Source organism: Clarias gariepinus, chromosome 23, assembly GCF_024256425.1.
Source record: "Clarias gariepinus isolate MV-2021 ecotype Netherlands chromosome 23, CGAR_prim_01v2, whole genome shotgun sequence".
In the NCBI taxonomy this organism is placed as follows: domain Eukaryota; kingdom Metazoa; phylum Chordata; class Actinopteri; order Siluriformes; family Clariidae; genus Clarias; species Clarias gariepinus.
This window is the reverse complement of record NC_071122.1, coordinates 2,953,639-2,974,440: the sequence shown is the minus strand read 5'-3', so window position 1 is coordinate 2,974,440 and position 20,802 is coordinate 2,953,639. Positions and strand designations below refer to the sequence as shown.

Below are 20,802 nucleotides of genomic sequence, written 5' to 3'. Positions count from 1 at the left end.
TTGTGTTTATTTATTTATTTTTGATCATGAAGCACATGATTATAATGCTGAGATACTACAGAAGCACACTGCATTCACAAAAGAAAAACAAGGCACAGGTCTTATCTGATAATTAGGACTTACTAACTCAGTGAAATGAACATCTAGTGCATTGAATCGGTAGACGTGAGCACCACTGTCCCTGTCTCGTCAAAAGTGATGGCCACTTAACCGTTTCTCATGATAATAAGATTAAAATGTCATAATAATGAGAAAAGATCTATGATTTTTTTTCTTTTGTTAATGCAATGATGACAAAATACACTGTGATAAAAAAGCAACAAGCAGAGATTAAAAACTGATATTAATAATTATTAATAATTATAAATAATTTATCATAATATGCAGGAATTTAACCAAGCAACAATTAACCATTAGAACATACTGTAAATTCAAAAACATTTCTACACATCATGAGCTCTTCCTTTGGCTCTCTGTGTTGCCCCACCCTGGCCACGCCCTCTCATGCAGCCTTAGCATAGGATAACCTAAAAATAAAACCTGTGTGTGTGTGTGCGTGTGTGCGTGTGCGCATGTTTATCCCATATTATGTATGAAAGTCTTGTGCACTTCTCTGTAGGCATTACGGAGGAGCACGTAGGGGAAGCAGTTCTCCAACACATCCTGACTGAGAAACGGGGACTGTTCCACTATCTGCAACGCACACACACACACACACACATTATTGAGTATTAATTGAGTAGCACTTACCTTGATGTAAATATAAGATAATGAGGCGAGGTTAATACATTCACACTAACAGTAACTATGATTTATGTGTCTATGTACAGTACGTATGTGTGTTAGCTGGGTTTGGAGTGTGGACAGATCTGTTTGTGTAAATAAGATAAATGTCTGATCACCATGTCCAGCAACAGGTAGACGGAGTCTCTGTGTCTAATCTCTACTTTCTCAATGTTCTGTCCAAGCTGCAGTAACGCTGATGATGCAATCTGTGAACAAACCATGCATCACACAAACACAAACACACACACACACACACACACACACACACACAAACCATTATACGTACTGCATGAGAGAACATAATTTCTGAGTGATTGCCTGAGCATGTGTGTGTGTGCGTATATACTGACCAACAGGAACTCGCGGAGGTGCTGTTCGATGTTCTTGTTCTGGACAGTGAACATGGCAGCAGCAAGATGGTTAATCGCGGAGGCGAAACAGTGGATGTTGTTCTGGTGACCTGCAGAGAAAAAACAGAAAAGGTTAAATCCACATGACCCTTCTGTGTGTGTGTGTGTGTGTGTGTGCACGCATGCTGTGATTTCTGCTCCACGCCTCCAACACAATTTCACATTCTCATGACAGGTTAGTGAATATCCAAATATTGACTGTCACTCTCCACAGGCAGTCTTGACGACACTCACACTGCTGCTGACCCACTTCTTGCCAGGGACTCATCAAACTCCCCAGGCCTCCGATGGCTTTAAACCTGGCAGTATAGCGTTTTTAACAATTGTCATTGTTGCAAAGCAGCTTTACACAATGATAAGTATTACAATTTTAATTTGTATGGAATGTGAATGTTTATAAATCAAAAATGGTCAGTTTGTCCCTGGTGAACAAGCCAAGGGCGACAGTGGTAAGGAAAAACTCCCTGAGATGGTAATAGGAAGAAACCTTGAGAGGAACCAGACTCAACAGGGAACCCATCCTTATCTGGGTGAAGCAGAGAGCAGGAATTGATCTGCATTCATACTGTGTGTTAGGTGTGTTAGTCAGTTCAGCCATAACAGATGCTAATATGGAGTCCTGGTAGTTATTGGAGACTCAGGTAGACTAGGCAGTGGCCCTAGATGGGAAGTTAGGATTGGTCGAATCAGCACCCTTGTCCAACAACCCTTGGGGAAAGTCCAGGATAAGCTCCTATGAAAAAACAACCTACCCACACAACCTAGAGTTTCAGGCAGGAGAGTGGGTTCTGCTCCAGCTCTAAATTTCTGGTCCAATAGTCCCTGGTCCAATCTCATTTCATTTAAGTCCCCAAGAACAGCTGTTGTCTCCATCTTTGCAAAACCTTATGGCAGCTGATTAGGATACCAGAATTTGACCTGGTGGATTGATTGAGGAAAGTCCTATTCAGTTCCACCCTGGAACTAAACAAATGGTGTTTCAGGAGGCCCGCGTGTTATATGGCAATGCAAAAACAAGCGAATCGTTGTAGGTGTGGGGTTAAAAGAGGCACAGTACCTGAAACGTCATATCGGCAGGGGCCTCCTCAAGCCTCCTCAAGCCTGTGATAAAAAAGGCTGAGGCGCTACAAAAATGACACGTGCAACGACATATTTCCCAAAGAGTGAGTACCAGCCAACAGCACCACCATCACCGCCACCTCAATCGGCACTATCATCACCAACGCCACTGCCGCTGCTCTGCTTCCTCGACGTCCTTGCTCACTATGCTGACACCCCTGCCACTATACAACCATGTATAAGCACCTCAGTGTTTGCGTGTGTATGTGCGTGTGTGTGTGTCTATTCACCTCCAAGTTCCCGACTGTAGAATGAGTTTGGGTCGATGGCGAGTATGGGCAGTGACACTGCAGCGAACACCAGCAGCAGACAGGCCAGTTTATATTCCTCCTCCGCTGATGCATTGTCTAAGTACACACATACACACACATACACACACAGGATTAGATTACATCATTAAATGAATCCGGCTACTCATTACATTAAATAAAAAAATGAATTAAATTAATCCTCAGTTACCTAAATGTCTCACTGTGACTCACCTGAGCGCATGTTCGCGATGGCAGCAACAAGGGTGGGGTCAATGTCACACTGCACACCTGCTGAAGATGCCAGCTCATACACACTCAACACCACCTACACATACACACAAACACATTTACAAACACAGAAACACACCAAACACCACCTGCATACCACGCACAAAAGCACCTCTAACAGATTGCAGCTTTTGGGTCTGTGAATCTGTGTTGTGTGTGTATCTGACCTTGATGTCAGTGTCAGGGCTGATGAGATCCCGTACACACTCGATGGGTCCCATCAGGAATGGACAGTGTTTGTGCATCACCTAGACACAGAAAGATTATCACACAAACACACACACACACACACACACACTACTGAAGTACTGAGATTACATACATACAGTCCTGAACTTACATGAGAATCACACGCATGGTCTGGGTTTTATCTTCAATAGGCGTGTGTATGAGTGATACTCAAGTGAGGACTTGGTGTTAAAGTCCATCGCCACCGTTTGACAGTTTAATGTAACTACAACATGTCATGCTGAACTATAATTCAGTGGCATATAAATATTCATCAGTGTTACACCGTACCTCTTCCAGCGCTTCCTGCACCATGGTGCGAAACGACAGAATCACTCCGATGATGGTCAAACGCTTCAGCACATTCTCACACCCTTTATTCACATGCACACACATATACACACAAATACAGTCACATGCAATCATACAATTTATTATTGTACAATGTATTATATGTTCAATTTACACTTTGAGTAATATTAAGACTGTGTTTAACCTTCTGTGTGTGTGTGTGTGTGTGTGTGTGTGTGTGTGTGTGTGTGTGTGTGTGTGTGAGTAAATTCCATCAGCACGTGGAACACGGTATGCACTGTAATATATTTATACAGTGGGGTCAATGAGTATTTGATCACCCTGTGAAGGTTCTCTTACTTAGAAATCTAGGGTCTACAATTTTCAGCATATTTAAAAGTAAAATAACTGGTCTTTGAGGGTCAGAAATCTGGCTGATAAGCAAGTGATCAAATACTTATTTGACACAGTAATTCACAAATAAATTGCTCAAAAATCATACAATGTAATTTCCGGATTTGTCTTATTAGATTCTGTCTCTCACAGTGGAAATGCACCTATGCTGAAAATTGTAGACCCTCCATGATTTCTAAGTATGAGAATTTGCTAAATCACAGGGTGATCAAATACTTATTGACCTCACTGTATATATATATATATATATATATATATATATATATATATATGGCAGTAAACCTCAGATTACGAGTAACTCGGCTTACGAGTGTTCTGCAAGACGAGCAAAGATTTTTAACCAATTTTGACTTGGAAAACTAGCATTGTCTTGGTTTACGAGCACCGAGTATCATGTATCACGCATGTGCTTCTTGATTTGATGCCGAGCGTCACGTGATCACAACTGAGCCAACGGTTTTTCTCTCTCTTGCGCTGCAGGTACAGTATTCATCTCCGCTGCTGGGTCTTAGTGCTTGTCTCCTAATGGTATAATTAACATCCATGTGTGTGTGTTTTTCTTTCTCTTGCGCTGCAGAGTGTGTGTGTTATGTGTGTGCGTGCGTAATTTGACACCGTGCCAGTTTACACACAAACACACAATCTTTCTCTCTCTCTCTCTCTCTCTCTCTCGCCTTTACTGTTTGTCTGTGTTTGAGTGTGTGTGTTAAAGGTGTGGGTGTGTGTGTGTGTTTCTTTCTCTTGCGCTGCGGTGTGTGTGTGTTATGTGTGTGCGTGCATAAATTTCCCGCTTCTGGAACAAATTATGCTTGTAATCCGAGGTTCCACTGTATATATATATATATATATATATATATATATATATATATATATATATATATGGGAACCTAATGTTTTGGTGGTTCCGGTGAACTAGGCAACCTAATCACAGTAAATGGCAGTCTGCTGAGAAACTTGGCCTTGGGCACCAATTGACATTTCAGCATAACATCAACCCAGGGTGATGGCAAGGAGACCTTACAACCTGAAAAAGTTTAAAATCATCGCTAAAGATGAAGGGGCAAAGATACCAGTGGAGACACGCAATAGGCTGGTCAGCTGTTATAGGAAGCGTTTGATTGCTGTAATAGCCAATAAAGGCTTTTCTATTGATTATTGAGAAGGGTATGAATAATTTTGGACATGCCACTTTTTGTTCATATGTAAATAAAAGATGTGTAATAATTTTTTCCACAATGATGCCTCTTGTACATCGTCTTATTACTTTCTGAGAGACGCCTGTGTCATTTCTAAAGAAGAAAAAACTTGCTGGTTAAATAAAAGTAAATTTAAGTCAGAATTTGCCAGGGGAATGAATGATTTCAGGCTTGACTGTATATATATATATATATATATATATATATATATATATATATATATATATATATATACAGTATATGTATATGTGTGTATGTATATATATATATATATATATATACCTGTAAGTTTCTTCTGAAGGCCGCCTGTAACATCAGGTTTGTCAAAATTTGCTCGGATCTGCACCAAAAGGTCCATGTTCTCAAACACCAGCTTCTGCTCGACAGAGGAACACACACACATCACATCACATAATAGCAATTTAGTAAATTTACATTAAATTAAAAGCAGTTTAAACATTTTTATATATATGTATATATATTTTGCACCTTTAACTCTGAGATCTGGGAGGTAATGTGCCACATCAGATTCTCTCCAAGAAACTTCATTCCATATGGACCAATCAGCTCTGCCAGAGCTCGCAACTCTAAACACACACACACACACACACACACACACACACACACACACACAGAGAGAGGAGATACTTTTACATTATTTCAAATACAATTTTTAACCATAAATTTTTTGCAGTCTGTGTGTGTGTGTGTGTGTGTGTGTGTATTCACCACAGATGTCGGAGAACTGCTCAGCTTTGATGTTTTGCTCATTTTCCACAGTGATATTGGTGAAACAATGCATTGTGGGACAGTGAGCGATGACTCCGCCACTCGCCTGTCGCAGCAAACTCTCCAAATACCTGCAGCATGACGCTCTCCACATTAGCATATCATTAGCATCTCATTAGCATATAATTAGGATCTCATTAGCATCAAATTATCATCATGTCTATAAGATGTTTAGTGAGCATGAGTATAAATGTGTGTGTGTGTGTGTGTGTGTACCAGTTGGTGTAGAGCGTGGTGATGGTGTGTGTGCCATGCGCATCCAGTGGGTGAGTGTGTTGCAGTAGGACGCTTTTCATGACGCGGCTGACATCAGTGTGGACGAAGGCACTCAGGGTGTTTAAGCTGGTCATGTACGACTCAATCAGCGCCAGCAGCTCAGATGGCCGACAGATCTCACGTGTGTTTGGGTTAAAATTTACCAAACGCACAATAGTCCTATGGCACACAACACACACACACACACACACATACACAATGATGTTAACATTTTCACAGTGACTCCATTGATGAGTGTCGTGTGTGTGTGTGTGTGTGTGCGTCTTTACTTGCTGAGGCGCAGTTCCAGCTGTGTGATGAGGAACTCTGTAGGAACTATGAGGTGTTTAAACACACTGAACTCTGAACATACACTGTATGAGGAGCTGAGCTCCGTCAGAGCCATGTGCAGCTTATCCATCCTGTAACACACAGTACTCACATTATTTTGAGTGTGTGTGTGTGTGTGTGTGTGTGTGTGTGTGTGTGTGTGTGTGTGTGAGAGAGAGAGAGAAAGAGAGACTGACGTGGTAACAACAGATCGGTTCTTTCTCTGACTCTCAGCTCCAGGTTTGATCTTCACCGTCTCTCCTTTCTTTGGTGGAGGTTTTTTCAGTTTTTTATTGCGTGCAGTACTGATTGTCTCAGCGGAGTGTTTCGGCAACAGCTGCACACACACACACACACACATACAAAAAAGTGTGCTTGCTGATGATACCACAGATTTAGTTATTTTCATTTTGTATGTGTGTGTGTGTGTGTGGGCGGGTGTGTGCGCGTGTGCATGTGTGTGTCTACCTGTTCATGCAAGTTACACTGTTCAGCAGAAAGCTCCAGGAAGACTGAACACGTCTGATTGGCAATCTGCTCCAGAAACTTAATACACAGCCTGAGAGTGCTTTTCTCCATCAGCTCTGCCTACACACACACACACACACACACACACACACACACACACACAGTGTCCTGAATAGGTGTTTAACCACAGTTTAAACTGCAATGTGTGTGTGTGTGTGTATGTGTGCCACATACTTCTTCAGGACACAGTGTGTGTGTGCAGTGACTTAAGTGAGAGCAGGACATCGGAAAGGCCATCAAGAATCTGTGCATTGATGGATCCTCACTGCTCAGTGAGAACAAACGCTCACACACACGTGGGTAAAACCTGAAACACACACACACACACACACAAACACACACACACACAAAGCACATTTAAAACCTGAAATGCACATAAGTAAAACCTGTGTGTGTGTGTGTGTGTGTGTGTGTGTGTGTGTGTGTGTGTGTGTACCCGAGTATGGACACATCGCCTGTCTCGTTGAGAAGCTCGTCCACGTCGTCCATCATGCGAGTGTGAAACTGTGTCATGTTCATGATTTTAGCCAGATCACAGTAATCCTTCAGAGCTAGAGGGGCTTTAGCCACACTCGTGTATGCCTAACAACACACACACAAACACACACACACACACATATATATAAGTCATACAGCTATTATATCATATTCAAATACATCATGTGTGTTTAAGGTATTTAAATCCTTACTGTTAGTGTTTGATGGAGTTTAAATGCTCGATGTTAGTGTGTGACGGTGTTTAAGTGTTTGGTGTTGGTGTGTGACAATGTTTAAGTGTTTGGTGTTGGTGTTTGAGTGTTTGGTGTTGGTGTGTGACGGTGTTTGAGTGTTTGGTGTTGGTGTGTGACAGGGTTTGAGTGCTTGATGTTGGTGTGTGACGGTGTTTAAGTGTTTGGTGTTGTTGTGTGACGGTGTTTAAGTGTTTGGTGTTGGTTTGCGACGGTGTTTAAGTGTTTGGTGTTGGTGTTTAAGTGTTTAGTGTTGGTGTGTGATGGTGTTTAAGTGTTTGGTGTTGGTGTTTGAGTGTTTGGTGTTGGTGTGTGATGGTGTTTAAGTGTTTAGTGTTGGTGTGTGATGGTGTTTAAGTGTTTGGTGTTGGTGTGTGATGGAGTTTGAGTGCTCGATGTTGGTGTGTGACGGTGTTTAAGTGTTTGGTGTTGGTGTGTGATGGTGTTTAAGTGTTTAGTGTTGGTGTGTGATGGTGTTTAAGTGTTTGGTGTTGGTGTGTGATGGAGTTTGAGTGCTCGATGTTGGTGTGTGACGGTGTTTAAGTGTTTGGTGTTGGTGTGTGACGGTGTTTAAGTGTTTGGTGTTGGTGTGTGATGGAGTTTGAGTGCTTGATGTTGGTGTGTGACGGTGTTTAAGTGTTTGGTGTTGGTGTGTGACGGTGTTTAAGTGTTTGGTGTTGGTTTGCGACAGTGTTTAAGTGTTTGGTGTTGGTGGTTAAGTGTTTGGTGTTGGTGTGTGACGGTGTTCAAGTGTTTGGTTTTGGTGTTTAAGTGTTTTGTGTTGGTGTGTGACGGTGTTTAAGTGTTTGGTGTTGGTGTGTGATGGAGTTTGAGTGTTTGGTGTTGGTGTGTGACGGTGTTTAAGTGTTTGGTGTTGGTGTGTGATGGTGTTTCAGTGTTTCAGTGTTGGTGTGTGATGATGTTTAAGTGTTTGGTGTTGGTGTGTGATGCAGTTTGAGTGCTCAATGTTGGTGTGTGACAGTGTTTAAGTGTTTGCTGTTGGTGTGTGACAGTGTTTAAGTGTTTGGTGTTGGTGTTTGAGTGTTTGGTGTTGGTGTGTGACGGTGTTTAAGTGTTTGGTGTTGGTGTTTGAGTGTTTGGTGTTGGTGTGTGATGGTGTTTAAGTGTTTGGTGTTGGTGTTTGAGTGTTTGGTGTTGTTTGGTGTTGTGTGACGGTGTTTAAGTGTTTGGGTTGGTGTTTGAGTGTTTGGTGTTGGTGTGTAATTGTGTTTAAGTGTTTGCTGTTGGTGTGTGACGGTGTTTAAGTGTTTGGTGTTGGTGTGTGACGGAGTTTGAGTGCTCGATGTTGGTGTGTGACAGTGTTTAAGTGTTTGGTGTTGTTGTGTGACAGTGTTTAAGTGTTTGGTGTTGGTTTGTGACGGTGTTTAAGTGTTTGGTGTTGGTGTTTAAGTGTTTGGTGTTGGTTTATGACGGTGTTTAAGTGTTTGGTGTTTAAGTGTTTGGTGTTGGTGTGTGACAGTGTTTAAGTGTTTGGTGCTGGTGTTTAAGTGTTTGGTGTTGGTGTGTGACGGTGTTTAAGTGTTTAGTGTTGGTGTGTGATGGTGTTTAAGTGTTTGGGTTGGTGTTTGAGTGTTTGGTGTTGGTGTGTAATAGTGTTTAAGTGTTTGCTGTTGGTGTGTGACAGTGTTTAAGTGTTTGGTGTTGGTGTTTGAGTGTTTGGTGTTGGTGTGTGACGGTGTTTAAGTGTTTGGGTTGGTGTTTGAGTGTTTGGTGTTGGTGTGTAATTGTGTTTAAGTGTTTGCTGTTGGTGTGTGACGGTGTTTAAGTGTTTGGTGTTGGTGTGTGACGGAGTTTGAGTGCTCGATGTTGGTGTGTGACAGTGTTTAAGTGTTTGGTGTTGTTGTGTGGCAGTGTTTAAGTGTTTGGTGTTGGTTTGTGACGGTGTTTAAGTGTTTGGTGTTGGTGTTTAAGTGTTTGGTGTTGGTGTGTGACAGTGTTTAAGTGTTTGGTGTTGGTTTATGACGGTGTTTAAGTGTTTGGTGTTGGTGTTTAAGTGTTTGGTGTTGGTGTGTGACAGTGTTTAAGTGTTTGGTGCTGGTGTTTAAGTGTTTGGTGTTGGTGTGTGACGGTGTTTAAGTGTTTAGTGTTGGTGTGTGATGGTGTTTAAGTGTTTGGTGTTGGTGTTTGAGTGTTTGGTGTTGGTGTGTGATGGTGTTTAAGTGTTTGGTGTTGGTGTTTGAGTGTTTGGTGTTGGTGTGTGATGGTGTTTAAGTGTTTGGTGTTGATGTGTGATGGTATTTAAGTGTTTGGTGTTGGTGTGTGACGGTGTTTAAGTGTTTGGTGTTGGTGTGTGATGGTGTTTAAGTGTTTGGTGTTGGTGTTTGAGTGTTTGGTGTTGGTGTGTGACGGTGTTTAAGTGTTTGGGTTGGTGTTTGAGTGTTTGGTGTTGGTGTGTAATGGTGTTTAAGTGTTTGGTGTTGGTGTGTGACAGTGTTTAAGTGTTTGGTGTTGGTGTTTAAGTGTTTGGTGTTGGTGTGTGACGGTGTTTGAGTGTTTGGTGTTGGTGTGTGACGGAGTTTGAGTGCTTGATGTTGGTGTGTGACGGTGTTTAAGTGTTGGGTGTTGGTGTGTGATGGAGTTTGAGTGTTTGGTGTTGGTGTTTAAGTGTTTGGTGTTGGTGTGTGATGGTGTTTAAGTGTTTGGTGTTGGTGTTTGAGTGTTTGGTGTTGGTGTGTGACGGTGTTTGAGTGTTTGGTGTTGGTGTGTGATGGTGTTTAAGTGTTTGGTGTTGTTGTGTGACGGTGTTTAAGTGTTTGATGTTGGTGTTTAAGTGTTTAGTGTTGGTGTGTGATGGTGTTTAAGTGTTTGGTGTTGGTGTTTGGTGTTGGTGTGTGATGGTGTTTAAGTGTTTGGTGTTGGTGTTTGGTGTTGGTGTGTGACGGTGTTTGTGTGTTTGGTGTTGGTGTGTGATGGTGTTTGAGTGTTTGGTGTTGGTGTGTGACGGAGTTTGAGTGCTTGATGTTGGTGTGTGACGGTGTTTAAGTGTTTGGTGTTGTTGTGTGACGGTGTTTAAGTGTTTGGTGTTGGTGTTTAAGTGTTTAGTGTTGGTGTGTGATGGTGTTTAAGTGTTTGGTGTTGGTGTTTGAGTGTTTGGTGTTGGTGTGTGATGGTGTTTAAGTGTTTAGTGTTGGTGTGTGATGGTGTTTAAGTGTTTGGTGTTGGTGTGTGATGGAGTTTGAGTGCTCGATGTTGATGTGTGACGGTGTTTAAGTGTTTGGTGTTGGTGTGTGATGGTGTTTAAGTGTTTGGTGTTGGTGTGTGACGGTGTTTAAGTGTTTGGTGTTGGTGTGTGATGGAGTTTGAGTGCTTGATGTTGGTGTGTGACGGTGTTTAAGTGTTTGGTGTTGGTGTGTGAAGGTGTTTAAGTGTTTGGTGTTGGTTTGCGACAGTGTTTAAGTGTTTGGTGTTGGTGTTTAAGTGTTTGGTGTTGGTGTGTGACGGTGTTCAAGTGTTTGGTTTTGGTGTTTAAGTGTTTGGTGTTGGTGTGTGACGGTGTTTAAGTGTTTGGTGTTGGTGTGTGACGGTGTTTAAGTGTTTGGTGTTGGTGTGTGATGGAGTTTGAGTGTTTGGTGTTGGTGTGTGACGGTGTTTAAGTGTTTGGTGTTGGTGTGTGACGGTGTTTAAGTGTTTGGTGTTGGTTTGCGACAGTGTTTAAGTGTTTGGTGTTGGTGTTTAAGTGTTTGGTGTTGGTGTGTGACGGTGTTTAAGTGTTTGGTTTTGGTGTTTAAGTGTTTGGTGTTGGTGTGTGACGGTGTTTCAGTGTTTAGTGTTGGTGTGTGATGATGTTTAAGTGTTTGGTGTTGGTGTGTGATGCAGTTTGAGTGCTCGATGTTGGTGTGTGACAGTGTTTAAGTGTTTGGTGTTGGTGTGTGATGGAGTTTGAGTGCTCGATGTTGGTGTGTGACGGTGTTTAAGTGTTTGGTGTTGGTGTGTGATAGAGTTTAAGTGCTTGATGGTGTGTGACGGTGTTTAAGTGTTTTCGGTACCTGTAAACGTAACCAGTCAAGTCTAAGGGCCTTAAAATCCAGTTCATCTCCACACTCCACTGTTGATTGAACAAATGATAAAGGTTTTGTTTTAAATAAACACAGGTATAACATGATAAACACTGAATATTTAAATGACAGATAAATATATTGGAATAAAAGTTACGCTGTTTGAGTGTGAGCGCGCTCAGATCTGAAACGAATGATGTCATGAGCACAGACTCCTCCTCGGGACATACAACCATGCCCTGAAAATGATCAACATTTATAAACTTAATCTTAGAAGTCTGAGTTTATAAATTTTAAGTGTATGATTTTCTCCCTAACAAGTGGCTGAAGACAACTGTGGTGAGAAAACTTCCTGAGAGAACCAGACTCTACAGACAACCCATGCTCAACCCGGCAGTACCAGATGATTTGATTATAAACCATTATCTTGTACACACAAGAAGTGCTGAGTTTAGTATGAGGATCAGGGACATGTTTCATTTCATTTGTGTTTTAGCTTCAAATTCTGATATCTCTAAGTGAAGTTATCCTTTCCGGGATATTTACCACATCCTACATATTATTACCTGGATGGTGTCGTTTAGTATGAGAGCGTCGAACCGGGAGAGATACTGTAGGTGGTAACGCTGAATAACGCTGCAGTAACGCTGCAGCAGAGTCCGAAGCTTCTCCATGTAGAACAGCAGCTCTGCTATCTGCCTGCAGGGGGCATAGTTCTTATTTACACGCTTATCATTATGTTCAGCTATAGTTTGTAAAAATTGTAGAATAGCTAAAAATGTCTTATACATTAAAACCTTTTGTAGAAATTGAAAAAAGCAATGCATTGAAAATGCTAATTATATATTTATATAATTATTAATTTCATATATTTCTTCTAGGAAAAAATAAGCATTTATATACAGTATATATATATATATATATATATATATATATATATATATATACACACAGACACACACACACGAACCTTGCATGTATGTCTTTGAGGCAATCAGTGGATAGTCAAGCAAAGTGAGTTTTTCTTTTGTTTGTTTGTTTTTTTGCATTTTGTGAAAGATTCATTAAGGACATAACACTATGGGTCTCAAGAATGTTATCAAACATGGTAGGAAAATGAAAAGTAGGCCACTTTCAGATTTCTTTTAGTCAGTACCAAGAGGAATCATAAATTAAGGTTAATGTTTATTTATTTCATATTTGACTTCATGTCTTTTCTAAATGATTTAATTGTTTTTATATGCAAAAATACGATTGTATTGTTGAAACTTGGTAATATTGGTAATATTTTTGGGTGGCTTAAACTGATGATCTGCACTGAACTGATGATCTGATTTTGTTAAACACTCACGCATCAGTGTAATCCTCAGGAGTTTTGGTTTTTGGGACATTTTCATGATGACGCACCAGCCAGCAGATTTCATCACGTGAGAATGACATAGCGATAAACACAAACAATGCCTGAGGGAAAAACGAGAGAAAAGAGGAGGAGGAGAAAAGCATAGACACATACTTAAAATTAATGTCATTACATCACCTCATTAATAAGTAAATATAATTAATATAACAGAAACAGTTCTATCTTTCACACTGAAATTGACCTTTGGTCCGAGCAGAGCTGGTTGGTCCTCTAACACCTTCGTCAGCTCCTTTAAAGCGGTTCTTAGGAAGTGTCGCTTCTCCCGGTGAATCGCTCCACTGCACGGTTTAACACAAGGGCCTGAGTGTGGTCATGTTCACTTACAAACATCATCACTTTGAGCAGGAATCTGTAACTTACCAGTTAGCTGTTGCGTGGTCTTTAGACTCTTTAATATCAGCAACTCGCTTACTGTAACTACAGGGAGAAAAGGAAATCTGATTACTTCCTTGTTTGATCAGAATCCGAATCAGAAATGCTTATTGTACTCACAGGAGTTGGGTTTGTTTAGGTGCCAGTGTACATTAAAGCAGACAGTGCAGCACCAACAAGAGAAAATCAGACAGTGCATGAGAACAAACTGCAATGCAAATCATTTTAAAGTGTTTCTGTAGGACCGGTTATGTTCTTGCAAAGTGTCTAGAAAGAAGCAGTGCCGGTGGCCAGGCTTTCAGCAAATCATAGAGGTGAAATGCTTTTGTCAAGGCAGCTTGAAAAAGCAGTATGTATGGATGTTTGGTGTCAGCAGCTCCCCTCACTGCCCTCCTCTGCACTCATGAAGCACATATCCTTGGTTTTGTTGAATTCAGAACTGATGATCTTCTGGACCTCTGACTGCAGTTTGGTCTCCCAGATGGAAGAGCCTGTGAGAAACCAGACTGTGATCGATGTTTATGTTGACCTTAAAGCAACTGGTCTATAATCCTCATTTCTGGTAGCTTGTCCTTATGGACACAAAGAAGTTTTTTTTTTTTGAAGGTGTGAGGAAATCTGCATGCCTGTAATAAGGTGTTGGAAATAAGGGGGAAATACAGGAGCTTGTTATCATAAGGTCTTGTTGTCATAAGGGGCAGTGTCATAAAGCTGGACACAGTGTGCTTTAGATGCTTTCCTGGCCTGATGCTTGCTGAAGATACTCTCAATGTTCTCCTGTTTCACTAATTATTTATGGAAGTAAAGCTGGTCCTGTTGGTTTGCCAGATCATATCTATGCAGGGAGCTCCAAACATCTCAGCTGTTTTCCAAATGTTCCTTATATCTGGCTTGTATATCTCTCATTGTGCTATAAATCTGCTGATTCCTCCCTGTAAGATCTTTAGGCTCGGTCTTTATTGATCGGAGTATCCTCAGTTCTTTAGGGATCCCTGGCTTCTCATTGTTGTACACAGTTAGTGAATTCCAGGACTTCCCTCAATCTTCAGCCTTAGGTGTCCAGTGCTTCAGACTTCTTGAGTATGTGTACAAGTCCAGTGTGGTCCGAGTTACAAAGCGTTCCCTGTGAAAAGTAACAGAACGCCCCTTTCATGGTGGTGGAGGAATGGTCAAGGGTCTTTTCCTCTCATGTGGTATTGCTGATCTGCTAATGGTTGTTGATTATGTAACTGTTTGAAATCCCTTGTCAGGAAAAAAAAGAGGATTTTCTAGATGATGCCCTTGCTCCTGATGGATGAGCCTGGGATTTTATCAGGCTCCACCTGGAATCACAGATGAATACTACCTTGACAGGTGAATTAAAAAGGCTTTCAGCCTTTAAACACTGGTGCGCCAGTCAATGTTAAAGTAAAAGCACATCCCGAGGGTTCTAGAGCCGAAAAGTGCAGGCCTGAGAAACAGGTGTTATTTCTAGAGGAGAGTTCTCCTTTAGTGTCAGAAGATACCTTTATGAAAAGATATTTTTTACCTTCAATCAGCACAATAATCCATCAGAGTAAAGACAAGAATGAGCAAGACAAGTAAAACACACACACACACACACAAAATTAGTAGATATAAAGATTTAAAGTAGATAAAAAAATGAAGTCTCTCACCCTTTCATGGAGTCGAAATGGTCCTCAGACAGTTTGTGGATGTTAATAACTTCATCTCTGATGAGCGTAACATAAAACCCGCTGCGTAAAGCCATCTTCCACAAATCCAGAGACGCAGCGTTTGAGGCCAGACTGCTGTGGCACAACAGGAATCCCACTGAAACACACACACGCACACACACACACACACACACACACACATAAAGCTTTACTAATCACAGTTCACTGAGTACTGCAGAGAAAATATTCAGACTCAATGAAACTGAGGATAGTTAGTTTAATTTTAAGAATAAACCAGAACATAATAAAAAATTGTAAAAAGGTTTTTGACTAGTAACAATCCTGAAGGCACTGACTACATACACAGTTTGCCAAACCTGTTTTTTTTTTTTTTGACAAAGTTTGGTTTAAAATCTGGTATAAAGCTTTAAAATAAATACAGATTGTAAAATATTTTTTGTTGTATTAAAAAAAAAAACACTCACAAATAATCCAGCGCTCCATCACCTCCAATGATAAATACTCACACGCCATCTGTATCACACACACACACACACACACACACAATAGATGTGTCGTTGGTTTTGGGTTCAGTCACAGCTGGAGTATAATATTATAATGCAATAGTCATAAGCCAAGTCACTGCTCTCCTGATTAATCACAGCTTTATTATAATATTATAATGAGACAGTAATAAACCATGTTGCTGGTCTCACTGTTAATGATGGCTGGATTATAATATTTTAATAAGATGGTAATGAATCGTGTCGCTGGTCTTAGGGTTAATCACAACGGTATTATAGTATTATAATGAGATGGCAGTGACCGTGTCGCTGGTCTCTGGGTTAATCATGGTTGCTGGTGTGTTGATGATGCTCAGAAGCTGAGCGCCGCGCCACTGTTCCGCCGGCAGGTTCCTCCGAGGATAAACATACTGCAGTGATAGCAGAGCCTCTGTAACTGACTAACACACACAACACAAAGGAACACACACGCGCGCACACACGCACACAGTGTTAGGGTGATGGCTGGTCTAGAATGATGGGTGAAGGTAAAGTCAAGAAGGTGTGTGTGTGTGTGTGTGTGTGTGTGTGTGTGTGTGTGTGTGTGTGTGTGTGTGTTGGTATGTGTGTATACCTTAGTATGTGGTCCAAACTCCTCCGTGAGTTTTTTTAGGGGATTTTCATACTCTATGATCATTTGCCCAAGGCGAGGGAACGAGGGTTCACTGCACAAAAACATCAAAATGAATGCCCTAAAAGCCTGCCATAGTGTGTGTGTGTGTGTGTGTGTGTGTGTGTGTGTGTGTGTGTGTGTGTGTGTTCGTCTTTGTTTGTGATGAACTAACCTGCTGCCATTAGAGAGCTCATATGCGCAGTTGTACATGCCAATCAGAGCTTTTCTGTCCTCTATGCGAGACAGCATGAGAATGACGGAGGTGTAGGTGATGATCAGGTCCAGGTAATTCTTAGTGAAGTCAAAGTTCACAGCCTGGAGCAGAACATTTAGTACAATTAGAGTTACACCAATTAGAGTTACACCAATTAGAGTTACACCAATTAGAGTTACACCAACTGAGTTACTCCAACTTTTATTGTATTAATTATTGAGTTACTCATACAATTTCCCTTTGGGATCAATAAAGTATATCTATCTATCTATCTATCTATCTATCTATCTATCTATCTATCTATCTATCTATCTATCTATCTACTGTATCCATCTATCTATCTACTGTATCCATCTATCTACTCTATCTATCTATCTATCTATCTATCTATCTATCTACTCTATCTATCTATCTATCTATCTATCTATCTACTGTATCCATCTATCTACTCTATCTATCTATCTATCTATCTACTCTATCTATCTATCTACTGTATCTATCTATCTACTGTATCTATCTATCTACTCTATCTATCTATCTATCTACTGTATCTATCTATCTATCTATCTATCTACTGTATCTATCTATCTATCTATCTATCTATCTATCTATCTACTCTATCTATCTATTTATCTATCTACTCTATCTATATATTTATCTATCTACTCTGTCTATCTATCTATCTACTGTATATATCTACTTTATCTATCTATCTATCTACTCTATCTATCTATCTACTCTATCTATCTATCCATCTATCTATCTACTGTATATATCTATCTATCTACTGTATCTATCTACTCTATCTATCTATCTATCTATCTACTCTATCTATCTATCTACTCTATCTATCTATCCATCTATCTATCTATTTATCTATCTATCTATCTATCTATTTATCCACTGTATTTATCTATCTATCTACTGTATCTATCTATCTATCTATCTATCTATCTATCTACTCTATCTATCTATTTATCTATCTACTCTATCTATCTATTTATCTATCTACTCTGTCTATCTATCTATCTACTGTATATATCTACTTTATCTATCTATCTATCTATCTATCTACTCTATCTATCTATCTACTCTATCTATCTATCCATCTATCTATCTACTGTATATATCTATCTATCTACTGTATCTATCTATCTATCTATCTATCTATCTATCTACTCTATCTATCTATTTATCTATCTACTCTATCTATCTATTTATCTATCTACTCTGTCTATCTATCTATCTACTGTATATATCTACTTTATCTATCTATCTATCTATCTATCTACTCTATCTATCTATCTACTCTATCTATCTATCCATCTATCTATCTATTTATCTATCTATCTATCTATCTATCTATTTATCCACTGTATTTATCTATCTATCTACTGTATCTATCTATCTATCTATCTATCTATCTACTCTATCTATCTATCCATCTATCTATCTATTTATCTATCTATCTATCTATCTATCTATTTATCCACTGTATTTATCTATCTATCTACTGTATCTATCTATCTATCTATCTATCTATCTATCTATCTATCTACTCTATCTATCTATTTATCTATCTACTCTATCTATCTATCTATCTACTCTATCTATCTATCTATCTATCTACTCTATCTATCTATTTATCTATCTACTCTGTCTATCTATCTATCTACTGTATATATCTACTTTATCTATCTATCTATCTATCTATCTACTCTATCTATCCATCTATCTATCTACTGTATATATCTATCTATCTACTGTATCTATCTATCCATCTATCTATCTACTCTATCTATCTATCCATCTATCTATCTACTGTATATATCTATCTATCTACTGTATCCATCTATCTACTGTATCTATCTATCTATCTATCTATCTATCTACTCTATCTATCTATTTATCTATCTACTCTGTCTATCTATCTATCTACTGTATATATCTACTTTATCTATCTATCTATCTATCTATCTACTCTATCTATCTATCTACTCTATCTATCTATCTACTCTATCTATCTACTGTATATATCTATCTATCTACTGTATCTATCTACTCTATCTATCTATCTATCTATCTACTCTATCTATCTATCCATCTATCTATCTACTGTATCTATCTATCTATCTATCTATCTATCTATCTATCTACTCTATCTATCTATCTATCTATCTATCTATCTATCTATCTATAGCAACTGTTCATCAACCAGAGTTACTGAGAACTTCAGGATAATAATTTCCATCACTTACAATGTTGAAGAAGCACTGGCAGGCATCGATGGTGTTCAAAACCTCATAAACATGATCCTATATTGCCACACACACACACACACAGACACACACAGACACACACACACACACACACACACACACATTACTATTAGTTTGGAATGCTGTAGTGAGATTATTAAAGTGATGGTGGTTCCTGTTTGAGCTCCTGCAGCATCTCACCCTGAACTCCATCACATCAATGAAGGAGTCATAGAAGCTGCCCAGGGCCTCCAGCACACCGGACTTCTGCTTCTGAATGCTACTGAGCTGTTGCTGTAGGGTCAAACACACACACACACACACACACACACACACACACACACACACACTCAGCACACAGCTACACAGCAGCTACACAGCACTAGCTGTGACACTACCTAAAAATAACACAAAACTACATTCATTGTGTTAATATTTTTGTATCAGTTGTCTGTGCTGTGTTAAAAAATGTGTGTGTGTGTGTGTGTGTGTGTGTGTGTGTGTGTGTGTGTGTGTGTAAATTACACTTCCTCCTCTGAAGTCAATGTTGGGAAATTTCCTGTTGATGAATTTTATGGCAGGTTCCATGGATTTATCAGAGAAAAAGGCGGGCCGGCGATTCGCGTCTCCACATGTCTGAGAAGGACGAGAGAGAGAGAGAGAGAGAGAGAGAGAGACATTCAGCTCGCAGATAATAACACAGGCCTGTTACCATCAACATACACACTCTCGCTCTCTCGCTCTCTTCCTCTCTCCCCGTGCTGGCCGTCATACTTACCATGTGACTTGGGCTCTTTTACAGAACTGAGTACATACAAATATTTATTGAAATAAAAATAAACCCTGTGCCGAGCCCATAGTGGTGTTCCTCTTCACGCATTTCTGACATGTTTCACTCGTTTATGGAGAGGTGTAACGGGCGAGAGTGAGAGTTGGTCCATGCTTTAAAGCAAATGTTTGTTACGCAGAAGTCTAAAAGTTCCTCTTCTCCTTCATGCACTGACTGAACCCTCTGTGTGTGTGTTGGCGATTAATCGCATTCTGTTTGTGTGTGAAAATAGGAAGCGTAAGTGTAAATGCTGACACACACACACACATGTGGGACTGGACTGGATCGCTTTTATCATTATCACATTACTACACTGGACTCACACACGCTGCTACAAGCATGTACACAATTAGAGAGAGAGAGTGTGTGTGTGTGTGTGTGTGTGTGGTTTGTGACGAGCTGCTGGTTTCCTGTTTGCACTTCCTTTTATAATTTTCTGCTCTGAAATACACTCTACACTCTTTAAACCATTTAGCACCTAAACAAATGTACATTTTATTTTATTTCACACACACACACATACTTACACACACACATGCACACACACACACACACCCTTAACAGAACTCTGATATGCAGATTAACGAGATCCAATTGTAGACGTTAATATTAACATGGATGGATCTGGATAAAGACTTTTTGTTAAACACTTCATTACTTAAATCTGTATTTACAAACACACAGAACTTCATTAGAAATAAAGTCTTCAATTAAAAACCCTTAATTACAGTCATACGTGTGCTTTATAAATGTTCTAACTGTAGATCGGTCATGTTCCTGTTTTCTGGGGCGTTGGTGACGAGGCCTTGCAAGGACATTTCCAGATATTTTTATTAAAAAAAATTTTTTAGTAATCGAATATTTCTGACCTTTTTGATATGATTCATGCGGATCAACACTCCTCTTCCCCGCTCGTTTAAAACCACCAGTTTCTCTGCCAGTTTTAGTTGGTAAGCCATGATCGACACACATATACACAAACACACATAACACGAACACGCACTCAGTGTGGAACCCTATAGCCACACCTACATTAAAGAGGAGGAGCCAGTTATGGGAATGAGCACTCCATGTGTGTGGCATTAACCTTATTATAAACACTCATATAACACAAAAGTTTATTTTTATTATCCTTGTATTGTTGTACTTTATCTGTATAATACATGTACGAATAGAATAACTAATAGAATATATAATGTCCGTATATATATATATATATATATATAATAAATTAATCAGGAAGATTGAT

The 20,802-nt window shown here is 39.8% G+C and overlaps 1 protein-coding gene across 1 annotated transcript; it reads right to left on the bottom strand.

Moving 5' to 3' along the window:
* nckap1l (NCK associated protein 1 like) lies at window positions 1-20,560 on the bottom strand. Its single transcript, XM_053484201.1, has 31 exons — window positions 20,423-20,560; window positions 19,250-19,360; window positions 18,926-19,018; window positions 18,725-18,781; window positions 16,425-16,567; window positions 16,214-16,304; window positions 15,903-16,040; window positions 15,562-15,610; window positions 15,077-15,233; window positions 13,410-13,466; window positions 13,231-13,327; window positions 12,981-13,090; window positions 12,196-12,328; window positions 11,787-11,868; window positions 11,621-11,679; window positions 7,322-7,467; window positions 7,060-7,192; window positions 6,826-6,945; window positions 6,555-6,694; window positions 6,318-6,449; window positions 5,989-6,207; window positions 5,713-5,843; window positions 5,473-5,570; window positions 5,266-5,359; window positions 3,374-3,456; window positions 3,022-3,102; window positions 2,798-2,891; window positions 2,546-2,662; window positions 1,137-1,246; window positions 903-992; window positions 1-693 (listed from the first exon to the last, which is right to left on the bottom strand). The coding sequence occupies exons 1-31, from the start codon at window positions 20,510-20,512 to the stop codon at window positions 577-579; spliced, it is 3,372 nt and encodes a 1,123-aa protein (XP_053340176.1). The 5' UTR covers window positions 20,513-20,560; the 3' UTR covers window positions 1-576.
* Between the last annotated feature and the right edge of the window lie 242 nt (window positions 20,561-20,802).